At 37.6% G+C, this 17,633-nt stretch overlaps 3 protein-coding genes across 5 annotated transcripts; 1 reads left to right on the top strand and 2 right to left on the bottom strand.

Annotated features, from left to right (window-relative positions):
* Positions 1–1,361: 1,361 nt before the first annotated feature.
* LOC112740808 (exocyst complex component EXO84B) lies at positions 1,362–8,114 on the top strand. Its single transcript, XM_025789440.3, has 7 exons — positions 1,362–2,235; positions 3,833–3,930; positions 4,129–5,182; positions 5,584–6,099; positions 6,662–6,850; positions 7,374–7,510; positions 7,637–8,114. Exons 1-7 carry the CDS (start codon positions 2,086–2,088, stop codon positions 7,797–7,799), a joined length of 2,307 nt encoding a protein of 768 aa, XP_025645225.1. The 5' UTR covers positions 1,362–2,085; the 3' UTR covers positions 7,800–8,114.
* A 560-nt stretch (positions 8,115–8,674) lies between these two features.
* LOC112740809 (uncharacterized) lies at positions 8,675–13,199 on the bottom strand. 3 transcript variants are annotated; one of them, XM_072215363.1, is made up of 9 exons: positions 12,778–13,199; positions 12,450–12,705; positions 12,052–12,175; positions 11,749–11,866; positions 11,054–11,145; positions 10,885–10,954; positions 10,666–10,748; positions 9,377–10,286; positions 8,675–8,997 (listed from the first exon to the last, which is right to left on the bottom strand). In XM_072215363.1, the coding sequence occupies exons 1-8, from the start codon at positions 12,898–12,900 to the stop codon at positions 10,187–10,189; spliced, it is 966 nt and encodes a 321-aa protein (XP_072071464.1). In that variant the 5' UTR covers positions 12,901–13,199; the 3' UTR covers positions 8,675–8,997; positions 9,377–10,186. The 3 variants fall into 3 exon arrangements, with proteins under 3 accessions (XP_072071464.1, XP_072071465.1, XP_072071463.1); XM_072215364.1 differs by having other exon boundaries at positions 8,675–8,953; XM_072215362.1 differs by lacking the exons at positions 8,675–8,997; positions 9,377–10,286 and having other exon boundaries at positions 10,394–10,748.
* Positions 13,200–14,123: 924 nt separating this feature from the next.
* LOC112740807 (D-3-phosphoglycerate dehydrogenase 2, chloroplastic) lies at positions 14,124–16,981 on the bottom strand. Its single transcript, XM_025789439.3, has one exon. The coding sequence runs from the start codon at positions 16,557–16,559 to the stop codon at positions 14,409–14,411; it is 2,151 nt and encodes a 716-aa protein (XP_025645224.2). The 5' UTR covers positions 16,560–16,981; the 3' UTR covers positions 14,124–14,408.
* Positions 16,982–17,633: the final 652 nt, after the last annotated feature.

Raw genomic sequence — 17,633 nt, 5'->3', positions numbered from 1 at the left:
AGGAAATATTAGTATATTTTTTTATAAACTGGTGGTGCTATTGATGATTTTGTTTAATCATAAGTGAGGTAATTGTAATTTATCCAATTCCAATAGTTCATTCATTTGTTGATGATGGATATGGGAATCTATGTTTTGTCATAAAGAAAGTATACGAAAGTTTACATTTGGTAAAATGGCAAAGGTGATTAAGAGATAAGAGGGTCTAAATCCTAGTGAGGATGTCTGTGGTTGACTTTGTCCTTGAGAAGCGCCTAAAATGGAAGCATTGTTGGCTGCCAAATCGGGGTTACTAGAACAACCTGACTATGTTGATTGTTGAACGGGTCATTGGGCGAAGGTTGTGGTAAACACCTGCCAAATGCTTCATTATTTTGTGGTAGAAAATAACAATATAATTCTAAACCAAGAAAAAATAAAATATGTCCCCATGGAAACAAAGATAAAAAATTGTTGGTAATAACTACAATAATAGAACGCAGGTCCATCATCATTAGTTAACACAAAATAGATTTATTTAATTTTCTTTTTAAATTGAAAGAAATAAGAGAATCATGAGGTTTCTAATCAGTTTGGGGACAACAGATAAGGAAATATACGTAGAAAATAGAAGAGTTGAAGGAAAAGCCAGCTAGGTTATGTCCAATGATGAAGTGGACTAATATTGATTATGTTGTGTCACTTACTGACTATAAGAGAAATTATTATTATTTGTTTTGCTCTGCAATTGCCATTTATATATTCAGCTTAGCGATAATAATATCCTCATAGGGGGGAAAAACATTCAGATACAAACAATGTGAGTAAATTTAGTAAGTTTACAACTGCAAACCAAAGGTATACAGTAATGAGAATATCCAACAAGGCACTGGCCTTAACAGTGGAAGTGGTGTTTCTTAATTCTTAGCCATGCCTTCTTGTCACCTCACACTAAGAATAATTCATATCAAATTACCTACCATGTGCAATGAAAAGTTTGCGTTATTTTTCTAAAAGAATTAGAGAACGAGGTATTCCCCCAAAAAAATTCTTCTATGAACTAATTTTATAACTCGTCTCCTCTTTTTGGTAATCCAAGTTTTTTACTACTATTTTGAAGGGATTTATTTTTTTTAATCAAGTGAAGAGTATATTAAAATTAATCTTTTTCTCTTCCCTTAAAAATATACAGAATTGCCAACGAGTAATATCTCAAATGGTATAGTCTCTCCATACTCAATTAAGAGGTTGCGGGATTTGAGTCTCATATTTTTGGTAAAAAAAAAAAAAGAATATACAGAATTTGACGCACACATGTTGATATGGTAAGCATTGTCTGAAGTCTATATGGTCAAATCCAGCTAGGCAAAACGCAAAGAAATGAAACAGAAAAAGTGCAAATCCATTGTTCTTTTTCTTCGTATTAAACTTCAAGATATCTCAGATCAATGGTAAATCTATAAGACATGAATGAAAATCTCATGTCAATTATTTTGACATTTCTAAATACCCATCTCTACATTTTAGGCAAGAAACCAGCCACTATACAATATGGACCATATTATTTACCACCACGTTAAAATTTTGCATGATTTGTTATCCAATATCTCATTTACCAAAACATTTGTTTCCCACCAACTCTCGTTGCAAAGGATGCATCATTTACAGGTAAAACAAATATGAGAAAAACTGCTCCTACAAGCAAGTTCATAGTTGAATTAGTTGGAGGAAAAAATAATATAATATTTTTATTAAAAAAAAGAAAAGAAAAGTAGTAGAAGTAAAAAAAAAAACAGTTAAGATTGGAGAGAGAGAGAAGGAAGGAGGCGTAGTATTGTTGGCGTTGCTGGCTGGCTCTGCATTCACTTTCTCTCTCCAAGCAACACCGCTTTCCTTGGGATCTTTTCTTCTTCTTCTTCTTCTTCTTCTTTTCTATCTCTACTGTTCTTCACGCAACTCACGCGCTCACACTTGAGCTTGCATGCTGCATTCTGCCCCCGTAACAATCACTGTCTCTAAGATTTGCGCGTGGATCTAATAGTTTTTTTGTTCTGCCAATTTCTGAACCCTAATTTTGCTGATCTCGTGTCTCCGAGCTCGCTGCTTATGGCGACGGGCAAGACGTCACGGTCAAGAAGCATCAACGCCACTGTCAAGGAGAACGGACCTAAGCTCGAGGAAGGTCTCCATCCTTTCAAGTCTGACAAGTTCGATGCAGAGGGCTATGTCCAGTCTAAGTGTTCCCTCAGCGACAAGGTAAACTTTCATTATCGTGCTTCAATTTTCTTCGCTTTTTTATCATTTTTTGTTATCGGTAAATCGGAAATTAGAATTTCTATGATTCGTTTCGATGCTATTTAGTCTTGGCTTTGGAAGCTGTAGTAGATTTTATCTTAGTTGGGATTGTGTTTTGCCAATTCGGCACTCAGATTCTAGTTGTACCTGTGGTTGACCGATTATAGCTGTAATTTTGACCATTTGTTATAACGCCTTTGCGATTTTTGGTACTGGGGACGAATTGCTGGGATGATGATGTAGGAGTAAATGTGGGAAGATGTAATTCAATTTTCCGAGCCGTGATCGGAATTTATCAAACTAGGAGGTAGTTAAATGGTAACAATATGATTCTTTCATCGTTTGAATGCCAAAAACATTTGAAGAAATGAAAGAAAACTAGATTTATTGATAGTGTTAATAGAAGCAGCACACGTGTTCTTATATAGGCTTCAGTATTTGTTAGGATAAAGGTGGCAAACAATAATGTTAGCATGCTTGTAGCCAACTCTCCATTTTCTCCCCAAATGGAGGGACAGTTGATTTCTTCCATAATGCTAATGAATAATTTATTTTTATTTTTCCTGAAATCCCTTGCCTCGGTTTCATTCGGTTTCTTGGACAAGGGAGTAAACTATCCGCCAACTTCTCCTTACACTAATTCATGTTATAAATAAATATATTCAATTATCCTATTTCTTATATACTTTTGGAAAAAGTTTAAAACAAATAGGATGAAGTGCCCTGGAAACTTTGCAAATAATTCATCTTTCCTGGCTCGAGGTGTTGGTCTCATGTCACTACTATCGCATTATGTGATAATACTTGTAGCAATATTTCAACTGGTTAGACACAAAGTCTAGCATCTCATTTTTCTAAATTTTTTCCCCACGATTTTGGCAACCCCATTTTTAGATTGCGGTTTTTTAAATCTATATGAGAGCTCATCCTGAAAGTTTGGCAGCTATGAGCCTAAGACAAGATGGCACTAATAACGTCTAGGCAGTTAGGCACCAGCTGATATGGGACTCACAGTTAGCCAATCTTGTTTGACACTTGTTCCTCACTTTCTCTTAAGCAAGAATGTAAGAGATCGAGTTTAAATTCGTGAATTTTAACATAAATCAACACGGATAAAGTCAAATTAGTTATAGTCGAATAAACTCTAGATAGTGGTTGTCTAGACCAAACACAAAAGTGTCAATTGTTTTCTATTGGTTATTAAGTCCTTATAATGAACGAAAAGGGAGACGTTATATCAGTTTTCCTACCTTTATTATGGTTTATTCAATCAGAGATGTGTCTTCTTTACACTATTGAGGGTCTATATAGGTCTCTTGTAGTTGCAAAATAGTTTTGTTGGATCATAGCATATTAAATTTGTCGAAGAACAGAAGTAGTGCCCCCAGTGATGATCACTCAGTTTGTTGGGCTCTTTTTTGCTTCCATTTAGTGATATTGCAGTGTAACCATTTGTTGCCTTATTGGCTGTAACTTGTTTCCAACATCTTAGAGAGTTTGTATGTTCTTTCATTTAATTTTCCTAATCAATTATGATAATGTCATCTTTGTTATTCAGGAAATAAAACAATTATGCACATATCTAGTGGATTTGAAAAGAGCTTCTGCCGAGGAGATGCGTCGAAGTGTCTATGCTAACTATGCAGCCTTCATACGGTTAGTTATAATTCATAAACATTCAACCAAATACACAAATATTAAAAAAAATTAAAATAGAGCTGTAATAAAATCATTTTTTTATATAAATAAAATTAGGTCGTGATATTAAAAAGGAAGGAAGAAAACATTTTCGTGTTATTTAACTGATTTATCACTGGTCTTGTTTAAATTTTTGCAATGTGTAATACATTACAGAACATCTAAGGAGATATCAGATTTAGAGGGGGAGCTTTCATCTATCAGAAACCTGCTGTCTACACAAGCTGCCTTGATACATGGTTTAGCTGAGGGAGTTAACATTGACTCATTGTCTATCTCCAATTCTAATGGTTTTTCTGAAAATGCTTTATCAAATTCTGAAGATAGGGAGACATCAGACCTGGACAAATGGCTAGTTGAGTTTCCTGATCTTTTGGATGTTCTATTGGCTGAAAAGCGTGTTGATGAAGCTTTGGCTGCCCTTGATGAAGGAGATCGTATATATTCTGAGGCAAAAAAGATGAAATCTCTCAGTCCATCTTTACTTTTGTCTCTACAGAATTCCATTAACAAACGTAGGCAGAAATTAGCTGATCAGCTTGCTGAAGCTGCTTGTCAGCCTTCCACTCGTGGGGCTGAACTTCGTGCATCAATTTCAGCCCTTAAAAGGCTTGGAGATGGTCCCAATGCTCACAGCTTGTTGCTTAATGCCCATCTGCAACGATATCAGTATAACATGCAAAGTCTTCGCCCATCAAGCACCTCATATGGAGGAGCATATACTGCTGCTCTTGCACAACTGGTATTTTCTGCAATAGCACAAGCTGCAAGTGATTCATTGGCCATTTTTGGTGAGGAGCCGGCTTATACTTCTGAACTTGTGATGTGGGCTACGAAGCAAACAGAGGCATTTGCTCTTCTGGTGAAAAGGCATGCATTAGCTTCGTCAGCAGCTGCTGGTGGTTTAAGAGCTGCTGCGGAGTGTGTTCAAATAGCATTGGGTCATTGCTCATTGTTGGAGGCACGTGGCCTGGCTCTTTGTCCTGTGCTTTTGAAACTTTTTAGGCCTAGTGTGGAACAAGCATTAGATGCTAATCTGAAACGAATTCAGGAGAGCACTGCTGCTTTGGCAGCCGCTGATGATTGGGTACTCACAAACCCTCCATCTAATCGTCAGACTGGAAGACCTTCAAGCATATCAATGAATAATATAACAACATTTCAACATAAACTTACAAGTAGTGCTCATCGCTTCAATTTGATGGTCCAGGTGAGAATCTAGCTTTGACTAGGTAATGTTTTTTACATGGAATGAATGTTAATTCAAAATAAGGATGTAGCATTGGTTGGAACTGTGTAAATTGATGTTCTAAGCTAAACGCAGATATTTGTTTATATGATTCTCAATCTGAATCTTTTCTTGAAAATTGAATCTTTTCATGATTCTCTCAGTTCTGTCTCAACGGCATGCTGAACCTTCTCTTTGACGAGATCGAGTAAATAATTGTCTTTTTACTGGAATACACACATCCCCGGCATATTTTAATTCATTTTAACTCTCTTTATGTTCTCTTCTCTCCTTGTTTCTCTTTCTTTTCCTTTTTTGAAAGAACTCCCTGCATGTTTTCTTGTGTATCAATCACTTCATGCTGGATGTTTATGCTTATACAGGACTTCTTTGAGGATGTAGGACCACTGCTTAGTATGCAGTTGGGAGGTCAAGCTTTGGAAGGGTTGTTTCAAGTGTTTAACTCTTATATCAGCATGCTCATAAAAGCATTACCTATATCAATGGAGGAAGAAGTAAGCTTTGAAGAATCTGGAAACAAACTTGTTCGAATTGCTGAGACTGAAGCCCAGCAGATTGCGTTGCTTGCTAATGCTTCATTACTAGCAGATGAACTACTTCCGCGTGCAGCCATGAAACTATCTCCCATAAATCAGTCTGCTTACAAGGATGATAATAGGAGAAGAATCTCTGACAGGCAAAATCGTCATCCTGAACAAAGAGAATGGAGGAGACGACTTGTTAGTTCCGTTGACAGATTAAAAGATACATTCTGTCGTCAACATGCTTTGGACCTCATTTTTGCAGAGGATGGTGATAGTCATCTCACAGCCAATATGTATATAAATATGGATGGAAATGCAGATGAAATTGAATGGCTTCCATCTTTGATTTTTCAGGTATTTTGAAAATACAATATTTGAATCTGATACTACCTTCATGAGATTATATTTTGAAAAGTTTTCTGCCTCATATGGTTCTTAGAGTGGAATGTTGCTTTTCTTTGTTGGCTTTGTTCTGCATGAGATGTATTTGTAATGTCTTAGATTCTGATTCAGTGGCCTCATGGCTGTATCCTGCTTGAAATTGTTTAGTATCTAAGCTTCTTCCGTTTTCTTAGGTGGTTATGATCATTTTTTTATCCGAATGGCTCATGTAATTTAAAATCTTTCCCAATTCATTTCCATAGATGCTAAATTGCTAACTTCAACTTGATTTTTATTTTGATTTTCAAACTGATTACTCACTAGTTCTTACTTTCGAATCTCATAGACAGCCATCTTCTATACCTATGAGTTGGACATTGGATTTGAAAGAGCTATTATTCTTTGAAACTGTTATGACATATTTATTTGTTACTAGATTTCTTTTATCTTTTTCTATGAATGATATTCTTTACAAACTTTTTAACTTCTGCATATATGATTGAAGATCTGATCAGGCTCTTTTGTTATTGTCCAGGAACTTTTCATAAAACTGAACAGAATGTCCAATTTCGCAGCAGATATGTTTGTAGGGAGGGAAAGATTCGCGACATTGCTCTTGATGAGACTTACAGAAACTGTTATTTTGTGGCTTTCAGAAGACCAAAGCTTTTGGGATGATATTGAAGATGGGCCAAGGCCTTTGGGTCCTCTTGGTCTCCAACAGGTATGGAATCAGGATTGGTTGCTTATTTTGTGGATGAATATTCATTGATGAAGTGATTAACTAATCATTAAAAATACATATTGCAAACTGGACAGGAATTGATGCTTTATATAAAAATATGGTCGGTTGAGTTTTTTATGGCAATTCTTGTATAGTTGTATCACCTAATGATAAAGTTCTTGCCTTCTGTTCTAAACCATTGCTATCATGAGAAAAATATTTTTGACTACCATATTCTTTCATTGAACTAAACTACAGTAAGCCAATAGCAACTATGGAATATATCAAAACTAACCAAATTCAATGGCTGAAAATTAGCTGCAACAGAATGAGCACGATTCATTACTGCTGATTATATGCTGCTTCTGTTTCAAAGCTATTTTGTTGTCGTAAAGAATGTACATTGAGCTGTGCATTTATTTCTGACATTGTTGTTCTTAGAATCCTTGGAAGTGTATGCTTGCAATATGATGTAATGGTTTATTGACATCGAATAATATTACATTTTGGGTGCTTTGTGCAGTTCTATTTGGATATGAAGTTTGTGGTATGTTTTGCCTCCCAAGGTCGGTATTTGTCAAGGAATCTGCAACGAACTGTCAATGAGATTATAACCAAAGCAATGGCAGCATTTTCGGCAACAGGGATGGATCCATATAGGTAGGCTACTCCTACGGGTCATTTGAATGTTTTGTTTTCTATTTTCCCTCCCATTGATAGTTGTGCCGTTTAAGGCATTGGCTCTGCTTCTTATTTTCGATTCATACATATCTCCTTTGTTGGCAGCGAATTGCCTGAAGACGAATGGTTTAACGAAATATGTCAAGATGCTATGGAGAGGCTAAGTGGAAAACCAAAAGAAATAAACGGTGAGAGAGATCTTAACAGTCCAACCGCTTCAGTCTCGGCTCAATCCATTTCATCTGTCAGATCCCATAGTAGCTCGTAATGAATAGTTTCATTCATCCTTGTCCCTTGTATATTACGACACACACTCCTTTTTTTCATTAAGGAATTTCTGCCATATTTCTGTACTCCCATAAGATTTTTCTCTTTGCTCTTCTGATGCTTTCCCTTTTTCTTTTAGTAAGTTTTCCCGTCGTTCATGTCTTAATTTCGTGGGAGATGGGGATGTAACCCTGCATTTCTGTAGATTTAAGTTTTTAATAGTCAGGTATTCCTAAAAATTCAGGTTGTCCTTTGATTTGTAAATGTTGATTTGATTATTTGTTTCTTATTCTCATATATTATTCTTTTCAAGCAAGCTTTCTCCAAATTTCTAAGTTCGATTTGCTTGGATGACACAGTATGTAGACCTGCATTGACCATTTCATTTGTTTTCTTTGAAAAATATACTCACGGGAACTCAATTTCTCTTTCTGGTTACTAAGATACAAATTATAAAATCTCTTACAAGGAAGTTTCTTCATCTTTTCATTTCATTTTTCTTTTCAGATTCAACGGTTGTTTTATTGCTGCTTCATTTATATGGGTAATTTTATTTATTATTGACATTAGGTCATAGCTACATTAATATCATATTGAATTAATGAAAAACTAGGCATATAGGTGCATACATATACCGCAGTAACCATAAACAGTTAGTTTATCAAAAAGAATAAAAATGCCAAGTACTTTACACTCCATAACATACATTAAATAATTTCTTGCCCAACTAATCCATTCCAAATAGGTTAACTAACAAAGACGATGGTTATGTTTCATCATTTCATGTTAATTTAATCAATTATTAAAAGATATTCACATAATTCAACAATCGGGCAACCCATAAAAATGGCTAAGTGATATACCTTGTCTAAGATGTAAAATAATGTGGACTTCACCACAATTATAAATAGTTAAATGTGCTATAATATGGGGAAAGTACTCCAAATTTACATCGTAACTCCTATCATTTTCAGCAGGTGATGTATCACATCCTTAGTGGAGAATACCTCATCCCCATGAAAAGTAGGTTGACAGATTACGCGGAAATAAATGAAATATGAATTAGGTCATTTGTAAACCAACTTCCTAAGCAACCTCATCAAATATATTGTAGTATGACTGCAGAAAATATAAACCAGGTAGGTCCATTCTGTTCTGAAAAGCACTGGAAACGTTGTCAGTGGCAAATGTCCAATAACCTAAATTGTTAGTTGAATCATGAAGATACTCGTTAAGTAAACTGTGTCTCACTGAGTAGGAATTAAATGGTAAAACTTAATCAGCACTTCTGGTATGATCCCTCATTAAAATGGATTTGAAATTTTCCATTTCCATGCAAAAACTTGAAGCTCGTTCATAGTAAGTAGGGTCAGAACAACCAGTAAATTATCCTCTAGATTTATTCTTAAACCTATTAGTTCTCAGGAATTTAAATCTGGAACCATACTATATTTTGACAATATATTCAATTGCTTAATGAGAAACTTGGGTTCCCTATAATTCAATGGCTGCTTCACTTGATAATCAAAAGAATTTCGAAGCTAGATGGTAGTCTTCCCAAGAAAACAAAAAATTTACCTGCAACAATATGGCAGCAGCAGTACCGAACCTCCCATTATCAAATAAAAGCTTGTCCTATTGAAGTCCTGTATAAATCAGACAACATATAACTCCCCAAATTTCTTGAATAGCTCTCAATAGCTTGAATTTCAAAGCATCAATATCAATGCTCTGATCAAATGGAGTGATGACGTATTCAGTTGCTAAAAAAGGCCATGAATGAGGTTTGATGACAATAGTAATGATGGCAGAAGAGGAAGCATGATTAGCCATGATGGATTCAGTTTCAGATGAAACTAAAGAGGCTAAAAATGTGGTGTAATGACAATGTGATAGCTTAAGGGGGGGAAGCATGACTATTGGTGTGACCTTATTTCTCCGTATCCTAGAGAATTTGTGCCATGAAATTAAAGCATCAGTGTAAGATATGATGTCAAATAAGCAACAAATGATCCTATAATTGGAAAGTTGTTAGCTTCATGCTTTTTGGATAAGCATTCCTAGCATCAATGAACATAGAATATATATGACAGCAAAGCACACAGTTCAAACAAAATTAAGACACATGCATCAGCTCTACAAATGACAATGTCATCTAAACAACTAGAAAAGTAATATAGAACCAACACATGCTGTAAAGAGATGCATGTCTGATGAGTATAACAGCCAAATGTATGTATATGATGCCACAGTGCATTCATTCACATGAGCAGGGATGCTAATGGTGATGACTTGATAATCAATGGATGCATGTAACAGCTGCAAGATGCATCCTATCATGTAGAAACATGTCTTGGATCATAAAGAACAGAGTACATCCCCTTCAAGCTATTGATAAGTCATATTTGTTGGTGGAGTTCCGTTGGCACCAGGAACAGCAAGTGGTACATTGCCATCTTTTCTCTTTCCAAATGGATTCTTTGAATATCTTCTAAGAAGTCAAGGAATCTACAAAGAACTCCACACCTAAAGCACAGAATGAAAAGGTCCAAGTAATTTATACCAAATCGGATGCAAATGCTGACATATTTTTCTAATGTTAAGAGATAATTACAGGAAACTTCCATGAGAACAAAAAAATTAAAAGAACCCATAGTTGAGGACCATCGTTGATGCATGGTTTCAGACCAAATAAAGCCATGCCTGGTACATTGAAAAAATTGCAGCAACTTTAACCAATTTTTATAGCAATACCGAAATTCCCAACCCCAAATGTTTGATCAATTTTGAAGAGTTCAACATGCCCGAAATAAATATCTTGACAGATTAAAAAAAATTCAGCCCCTTGAGAACATAAAAAAGGATATTGTATTCGCATGCCAACTGAACCAGAACTTGGGATAACAGCTCCCTGCAAATTATGGTGTACATTGGTAGCACTATTCACATCCTGCAACATTTCGGTTATTGGATATAAGCCGAGGATAAATCATTTCAATGAAAATAACACAGATAGTGAACTAACAATTATAAGTTTATATTTATTCAACTATAGAAGCTACAAAGAAGATCAAAAGGTTACTGACTTCAAACTCAATGAAGCAAACAGTATGCCTCTCCTGTCTTAAAATCTTCATTTGCTTAAAACCAGGTTGTCTGCATCACAAATTCATGTTGAAACACCATTTCTGTATTTGAGAGAGCATAGAAAGCAGCATTTAAACTAGCCAGTACCAACAGATAAGATCTACTTACGCACTGAAAAGGCCCCTCACTTCTTCCTCATTAATGTTCTCTCCCAAGTTCCCAATAAACAGGGTGTTGCAAGGAGGGTTATCTTTTGTGTTCTGTACAGAAGAACAAAAGCCCGACACAATACATTTATTAATCATCTATAGACAACATTAAAGGAGATATTAAGAAACTTAATTACTGAGGGGAAAGATCAACGCAACTGACAAAATAAACACCAAAAACACCGTGTCTATTGGCAAGCATACAATAAAACAAGATCATGACAAGATTTATCTTGTGTTCAAAATAGAATAGCTTACCATCAAAAGCTTTATGTGTGAGCCTTTGAAAAATGAGAATTTCATTTTAAAAAAATGAATATGAACAAAACATGTTTTCGTTAGCGAGCTTATAAGAATTAAATTATAATGGTTTGTCTGTAAGCATTGTTTACCATAGAACAATGCAGAGCTATCTGATCCATGTAGTATAACGCAGCATTGTTCTAATCAAAACAATAACCTCTGTGACACTATCTTAAATCTATGGACCAAATAATAAAGCAAGGTAAAGAAATTTCATGCGAAGGCATTTAAAGAGCATGGTTTGCAGAATATTTCAAATATCTTCCCTTACGTTGTTAGTATCACAAGATAAGGAGTAAGGACATAATCATATATGGTGAAATCAGGTGAAAGCAACACACAATTTATTACCTGAACTGGAACATAACTGCTAGGCGCTGCTATTGGAGCAGGAGCAGGCATTGGCACTGGCGCAACGGGGTAGCCTCCATATGGATCATATGGAGGAGGCGGCGGTGGAGCCATGTACCTAATCAGGAAATACAGATAAACTGTCACGACTTGCAAACTAAGACCAACCATACTGGATTTAGTGAGTTATAGGAAGAGGCATGCAAAAGAAAATCCCTATCTTCTTATTACAGCTTTGACTCTGGACTTTTTAGTATTTTACAGAAAAATAAAAAAACGTTTTTGGAAAAACATAGTGTTTACCCATGTGGTCCCCAAACGGGTGGTGGTGGAGGATGGAAAGGGGAAGGACTTGTATAACCAGTGTGCGTATAATCCCCAGCTGTCCGCAATCGCTTACTCTGGTCAAACGCACCCGCATCAGCCCCTATTCCTTACAAAGAAATCAAGATAAGTAGGCTGAAAAAAGAGAATAACAGTAGCAGCATAGCAAGCACTAGTAGGTAAAAATGCCCTGGTCCCTGCTCAGTCCTAACACATTCACAAATTTCCACACACCACTCATTTTCATCACATACCATAGCAAGAACAACACATCAAACAGTTAAAATTTCAGGATTCTTGCTTGTAGCAGCAATCAGTTTCAGTCAAGATAACACATTTCATAAATGCAGCTAGAAAGTGAAAGAAAAAGAGAGGACCTCTCTTGACGAAGAGGTTCTTCTTGGCCATCTCGGTGTGGAGGACGGACTTGGTGTCGGGATCGAAGAGCATGTCCTGAAGGATGTCCTTGGCGGCAATTGCTTGGTGGGCGGTGGAGAAGAGTGCGAAGCCCATGGGCTTTTCGGCCTTGAAATTCAGCTGAGACGCTTCGAATCCGGGAAGCCACCGCATCAGATTCAGTAGCTCCCTCTCCTTCACGTCCTCCGGAAGCCCTGTGATGAATATCGTTCGAACCTAACCCAACGCACAAATCACTTTCCCATTTTTCAAGCAAGAAAGTTGTAAGAAGGTGAAAAGGAGAGCTACCTCTTCGGCGGGGTGGGGAGGAGCAGGGGGAGCAGGTGCGGCGGCAGGAGGTGGCGGAGGGGGAGGAGCGGCAGCCGCGGGGGGCCATTGCTGGTGATAGGGGTGGATGCCGGTGCCAGCCATGGCTACGATGAGATTCAGAGAGAGAGAGAGAGAGAAAGGAGAGAGAGAGAAACCCTAACCTAATCTAATCTAGTTATTATGTATTCTACCAAATTCTAAGCAAAGAAAAAAGAAACCAAGAAACGAAGTAAACCACCTTGCCTCTCTCTTTAATTGCTACTCTATGCACTTCCCTTTTCCCGACTAGGTGTTTTTTAAAGCAAATAAAATGTATTTTTCATGAAATATTTTTATATTTAAATATTCTCAGAACTCAAACAAATTTAGTTTGTATATATTTTGCAATGTGAAAGAGAAACAAAAGGGAGGAGGGATATTATGCATTTTTAGTATATGAAAAGAAAAGTCTAAAACAGGCGATTATCCATTCTCTTACTTAAAAGTTGACGTTGAATTTTTTATCCAACCAAATAACAACAATGTGCAACGTTGCTTTATCAACATCATCATAACTAGCATCAAATTCGAAAGGAAGATACACTTTCTATTGTAAAATGCTATGTATTTTTAGTATTTTTTTTACGAGAGCCTCTTTGGTGCACTACTCAAATTAAAAATGGAGTAGAATCTTGAAATTAGGTCCGTCCAGAGTGAGTTAGTGACTGAGCAATTTCCTCAGCTGATTGAATATTTCTGCTTTGTTTACACATGGAACATAACTAACTTGGGATAAGTTGAAAATGTGCAACATTGCATCGATTCGCATTCCCCAAAATCCAACATCTTTGTGTACTGATTATGTTTACGTGAGCATCTATAGAGTTTGTCTGCTACTGGCTCGAATACAGTTTATATTACTATTGGGATAACAGGCTACTATAGAAAATTTTCGAGAATCGTTATTGCGTGAAATTTGTAATTAGGAATTGATAGGACTGAACCTTAGTACTATTATGTTTCTTGGATTGTTATGTTATAACTTATAATAGCTTTAAATTTTCTGCATAGGATAGGATTAGGAACTGAGAAGGGACTTCACAATCACAACCCATCGCCGCGTATAAACATTGTATGTGTAATCTGTTTCGGCATTATTTATTTGGACCTTATTGTAGATACAAACATTGGTAGATAGTATATTACCTCTTAACCCCTAAAAATGACACTTGAGAATGGACAAAGGAAGCACATTATTAGCACAAAAAATCAAAATATGAACCATTTTATAATGAAAAATTTTCACACAAATCTAAATTTAATACATAATCTGACATGTACGAATATATTATGAATCTCACCTAACATTTATGGTTGAACGTTAAACTTGTGTACAGATTTATAGCAATGCTTGGAGTATCAACAAGCTGCTGCCTCCATAATCAACATAAGACATAAATGTAAAGCTATAAAGACAAGTAAAAAACACTTGTGGAGAGAGGCAGAGCATGATAAAATTGCAAGCTACTAGCTAGGTGTATGTGCTAGTTTTATTCTCAATCATATCCAATACATTATATTGACGAATATAATTTTGTGAACGAAGAAAAATAGTTGAGGAAATTGCATTGCTAGAGGTTGAGGAAGACAAACTCTTCAATAGCAGGAACAGCACCAATCTTGTGAAGAGTGTCCTTGTTAGGCTCCTCATCGACACCAATGGCCATGATGGCCTTCCTCCTCCTGGAAGTCCTTCCCACACTCATGAAGCTGACATTCACATTCTCGTCCCCCAATATGTTGCCGACGCGGCCGATCATCCCGGGCTGGTCCACCTGCCTGCACAAGATGAGGTTCCCTTCAAGGCTGACATCGACGGCAAAGGATCCAACGGTGGTGAGGTGCGGCACACCGTACTTGACCTTCCCTTCGATGCTGATCTGGCCACCATCCAGCACAGCGCTGGCGAATTTGGACTCCACGTTGGACACCTGCACCTGGATGGAGTGAACGGGCAGATCAGGGGATGAGTCCACCACCACTCTCTCCTCGCTGAGGCGAAGCCCTTTCTGCTTGGCCGTGAAATCGGCATTCACAAGGTTTACAATGGCATCTGAGATTGGCTCGATGATTCCCTTAGTGATCATGGCTCGGAGGAGCCTGGTGTCCAGGTCATCAGGGTCCCTGCCTGTTGTGTACACCACCTTCACGGACTGGATTCCTTTCCCCCCCGAAACCAATTGTACGGCTAGCCTCCCCAGCTTCTCCGCTAGCACCACATAGGGAGCCAGTTCTGAGACTATCTCAGGGGGTACCATGGGAGCATTCACAGCGGTTGACGACAGCTCGCCCTTCAAGGCACCAACCACAGCCTCCGCAATCTCAATAGCAACACCCTCCTGAGCCTCTTTAGTGCTAGCTCCAAGATGAGGGGTCACAGTCACGTTGCGGTGTTGAACCAGCTTGCTGTCTTTTGCCGGGGGCTCCTCCGTGAACACATCAAGGGCTGCCTGAGCCACAATTCCGTCATCAAGGGCCTTAACGAGTGCGTCCTCGTCAATAACACCTCCTCTGGCGACGTTGACGATACGGACGCCCTTCTTCATCCGAGAGAAGGTGTGGTCGTCGAAGATCTTGTTGGTGGCGGGAGTGAGGGGCATGTGAAGGGAGATGAAATCAGCGGTGGAAATTGCCTGATCGAAGGACACAAGTTCCACACCAACAGCACGGGCTCTGTCTGCAGGAGCGTAGGGGTCGTGTGCAATCACGTTCATTCCCAACCCCTTTGCCCGCCTTGCCACCTCAGATCCAACTTTTCCGAATCCCATCACCGCCAATGTCTTCCCCACCAGTGACACTCCCACATACTTGCTTCTTTCCCATTTTCCGGCTTTCATCGAGGCATCCGCCTGAGCAACGTTTCTGGCCATGCCGGCCAGGAGAGCGATGCCATGCTCCGCGGCGGCGATCGTGTTGGCAGTCGGAGCATTCACAACCAGGCAACCGAACTCGGTGGCAGCTTGCAGATCCACGTTGTCAATGCCCACGCCGGCTCTTCCAACAACCTTCAACCTTCCCTTTGCGGCCTCCAACACTTGCCGCGTCACCTTGGTGCCGCTCCTCACGATGAGAGCGTCGCAGCTTGAGATCTTCTTGCACAGATCCTCCGGAGAGAGGTCGTAGGCGCATTCCACGTGTCCGAATGCGCGGAGCACCTCGATTCCCGCGCTTCCCAGCTTCTCGGACACCAGGATGGTGGGTTTTGCGGCCACGACAGAGTCATTGGGGTTGGTGGTGGTGGATACAGAGGAGGGTAGTGTGGTGTCAACGGTGGTTTTGACGGCGTTGTTGACCGCAAAGTAGAAGCGTTGGTGGTGCTTGGAGTGGGAAAGTAGCTTGGGTATGGAGATGGTGGTGTCGCGGAATGAGAGAAGAGAGGTGGTGGAGGAGGACGAAGAGGAAGTGAGGGTGGAGGGGAAAATGTGTTTGGTACATGCAGATGAAGCAGAAGAAGATGCCATGGCCATGGATGCTTTTGTGTCACTCACTCGGTTGTGTGTGTGTGTGTGTGTATGTCTGCTTGTTCCAAGTCTTAATTTAAATTGACTGCAACTTTGCTTTGTGGATTTAATTGTGCATGTAACTCTGCAATTTACAGGGCACAAGAGTACATATATATTTTGTAACGGTGGTTGGTGGCATCTGCTAATCTTATTATTTTGGGTTCTACAAATAATTTCTGTGCCATATTCATCACTAGCTACTTCATTCTTTGATGACATGTATGAGAATTTAAAAATATTATTCGTACATTATAATTAATGGAAAAGTCTAGGGGCCAGCAATTTTATTACATTTTGGCCAGCATGTAACCAGCAAAAAATGTGAGCCATTGGATGATATCTCACACCAATTTTACACCATCAAATTATCATTGATGACTAGTTGATGGCTACCAATCACAAATGTTGCTGGCCCTAGCATTGCTCATAATTAATTATTAATATATTTATATATATGAGAATTTTGCATCACGTATAATAATGATAACAAGATATGTATTGACTCGCTATACATAGTATAAAACACCTTCATTACTTCTTGTTAAAATGTTCGGAATGAACTGAAATCATATAAATAAAGTAAAAAATATAAAATTTTGGAATAGTTTTAAGCTGAAAATTTGAATTTCCCAAACATTTTCGTTTTCTTCAACTGTGCTTTTGGAAGGTTATATTGTGGGAAAATATCTGTTATAATTCTTAAATGAATCAATATAAATTTCTTTACGTAGAAAACAATTGGGGTTGGTGGGGGATGAAAGGCCAATATCGTCAATTCATTTAATTTAATAAAATAAGATGGTCTACTTTTAAATTGTAGGCCGCCTTTACACATGAAAGTTAATTAAACTCTGAGGCAATGTTTAGATCAATTATCTTATCATCGGACAAAAGTAATTTATTTTTATTAGTTATTAAAGTTTATCTATATAAAAAATATGAAAGTTATTAAGTCAAGATTCATGTGCTCTTGTTTTTATATGAAACTAATAATTAAAATTTATTAAATAATAATTTAATTAAATATATCAAATTATCTAATAATTTTTAACTATTAATTTTGTATAAAAATAAAAATAAATGACTATTTGTATTCATGAGAGATAAAAACACTGACACCTAACAGCATGTGTTATATATGATTAAAAATGTTATACATGGGAATTAAACCAAGGATGAACCAAGGACCTTAAGCATGTAAAAATTTTTTGACCACTAAACCAAATTTATAAATTTGTAAACATTACTCATTTATTTTTATAAAACATATTTTTCATTTAATGAAATATAAAT

Source organism: Arachis hypogaea, chromosome 14 (genome assembly GCF_003086295.3).
Source record: "Arachis hypogaea cultivar Tifrunner chromosome 14, arahy.Tifrunner.gnm2.J5K5, whole genome shotgun sequence".
In the NCBI taxonomy this organism is placed as follows: Eukaryota; Viridiplantae; Streptophyta; class Magnoliopsida; order Fabales; family Fabaceae; genus Arachis; species Arachis hypogaea.
Note: the sequence above shows the minus strand (reverse complement) of the source record. Positions and strands in the feature narration are given on the sequence as shown.

What these genes read in the sequence shown, in the direction of transcription:
- LOC112740808 (XM_025789440.3), top strand. Translation starts at nt 2,086, where the DNA reads ATGGCGACGGGCAAGACGTCACGGTCAAGAAGCATCAACGCCACTGTC. An exon ending in TTCCATCTTTGATTTTTCAG is followed by an intron (nt 6,100 to 6,661) that starts GTATTTTGAAAA and finishes GTTATTGTCCAG; the next exon opens with GAACTTTTCATAAAACTGAA. An exon ending in GTCCTCTTGGTCTCCAACAG is followed by an intron (nt 6,851 to 7,373) that starts GTATGGAATCAG and finishes TGCTTTGTGCAG; the next exon opens with TTCTATTTGGATATGAAGTT.
- LOC112740809 (XM_072215362.1), bottom strand. Translation starts at nt 12,900, where the DNA reads ATGGCTGGCACCGGCATCCACCCCTATCACCAGCAATGGCCCCCCGCG. An exon ending in GTGAGGGGCCTTTTCAGTGC is followed by an intron (nt 10,955 to 11,053) that starts GTAAGTAGATCT and finishes TTTGTGATGCAG; the next exon opens with ACAACCTGGTTTTAAGCAAA. An exon ending in TTTGCTTCATTGAGTTTGAA is followed by an intron (nt 10,749 to 10,884) that starts GTCAGTAACCTT and finishes GAAATGTTGCAG; the next exon opens with GATGTGAATAGTGCTACCAA.
- LOC112740807 (XM_025789439.3), bottom strand. Translation starts at nt 16,559, where the DNA reads ATGTCATCAAAGAATGAAGTAGCTAGTGATGAATATGGCACAGAAATT.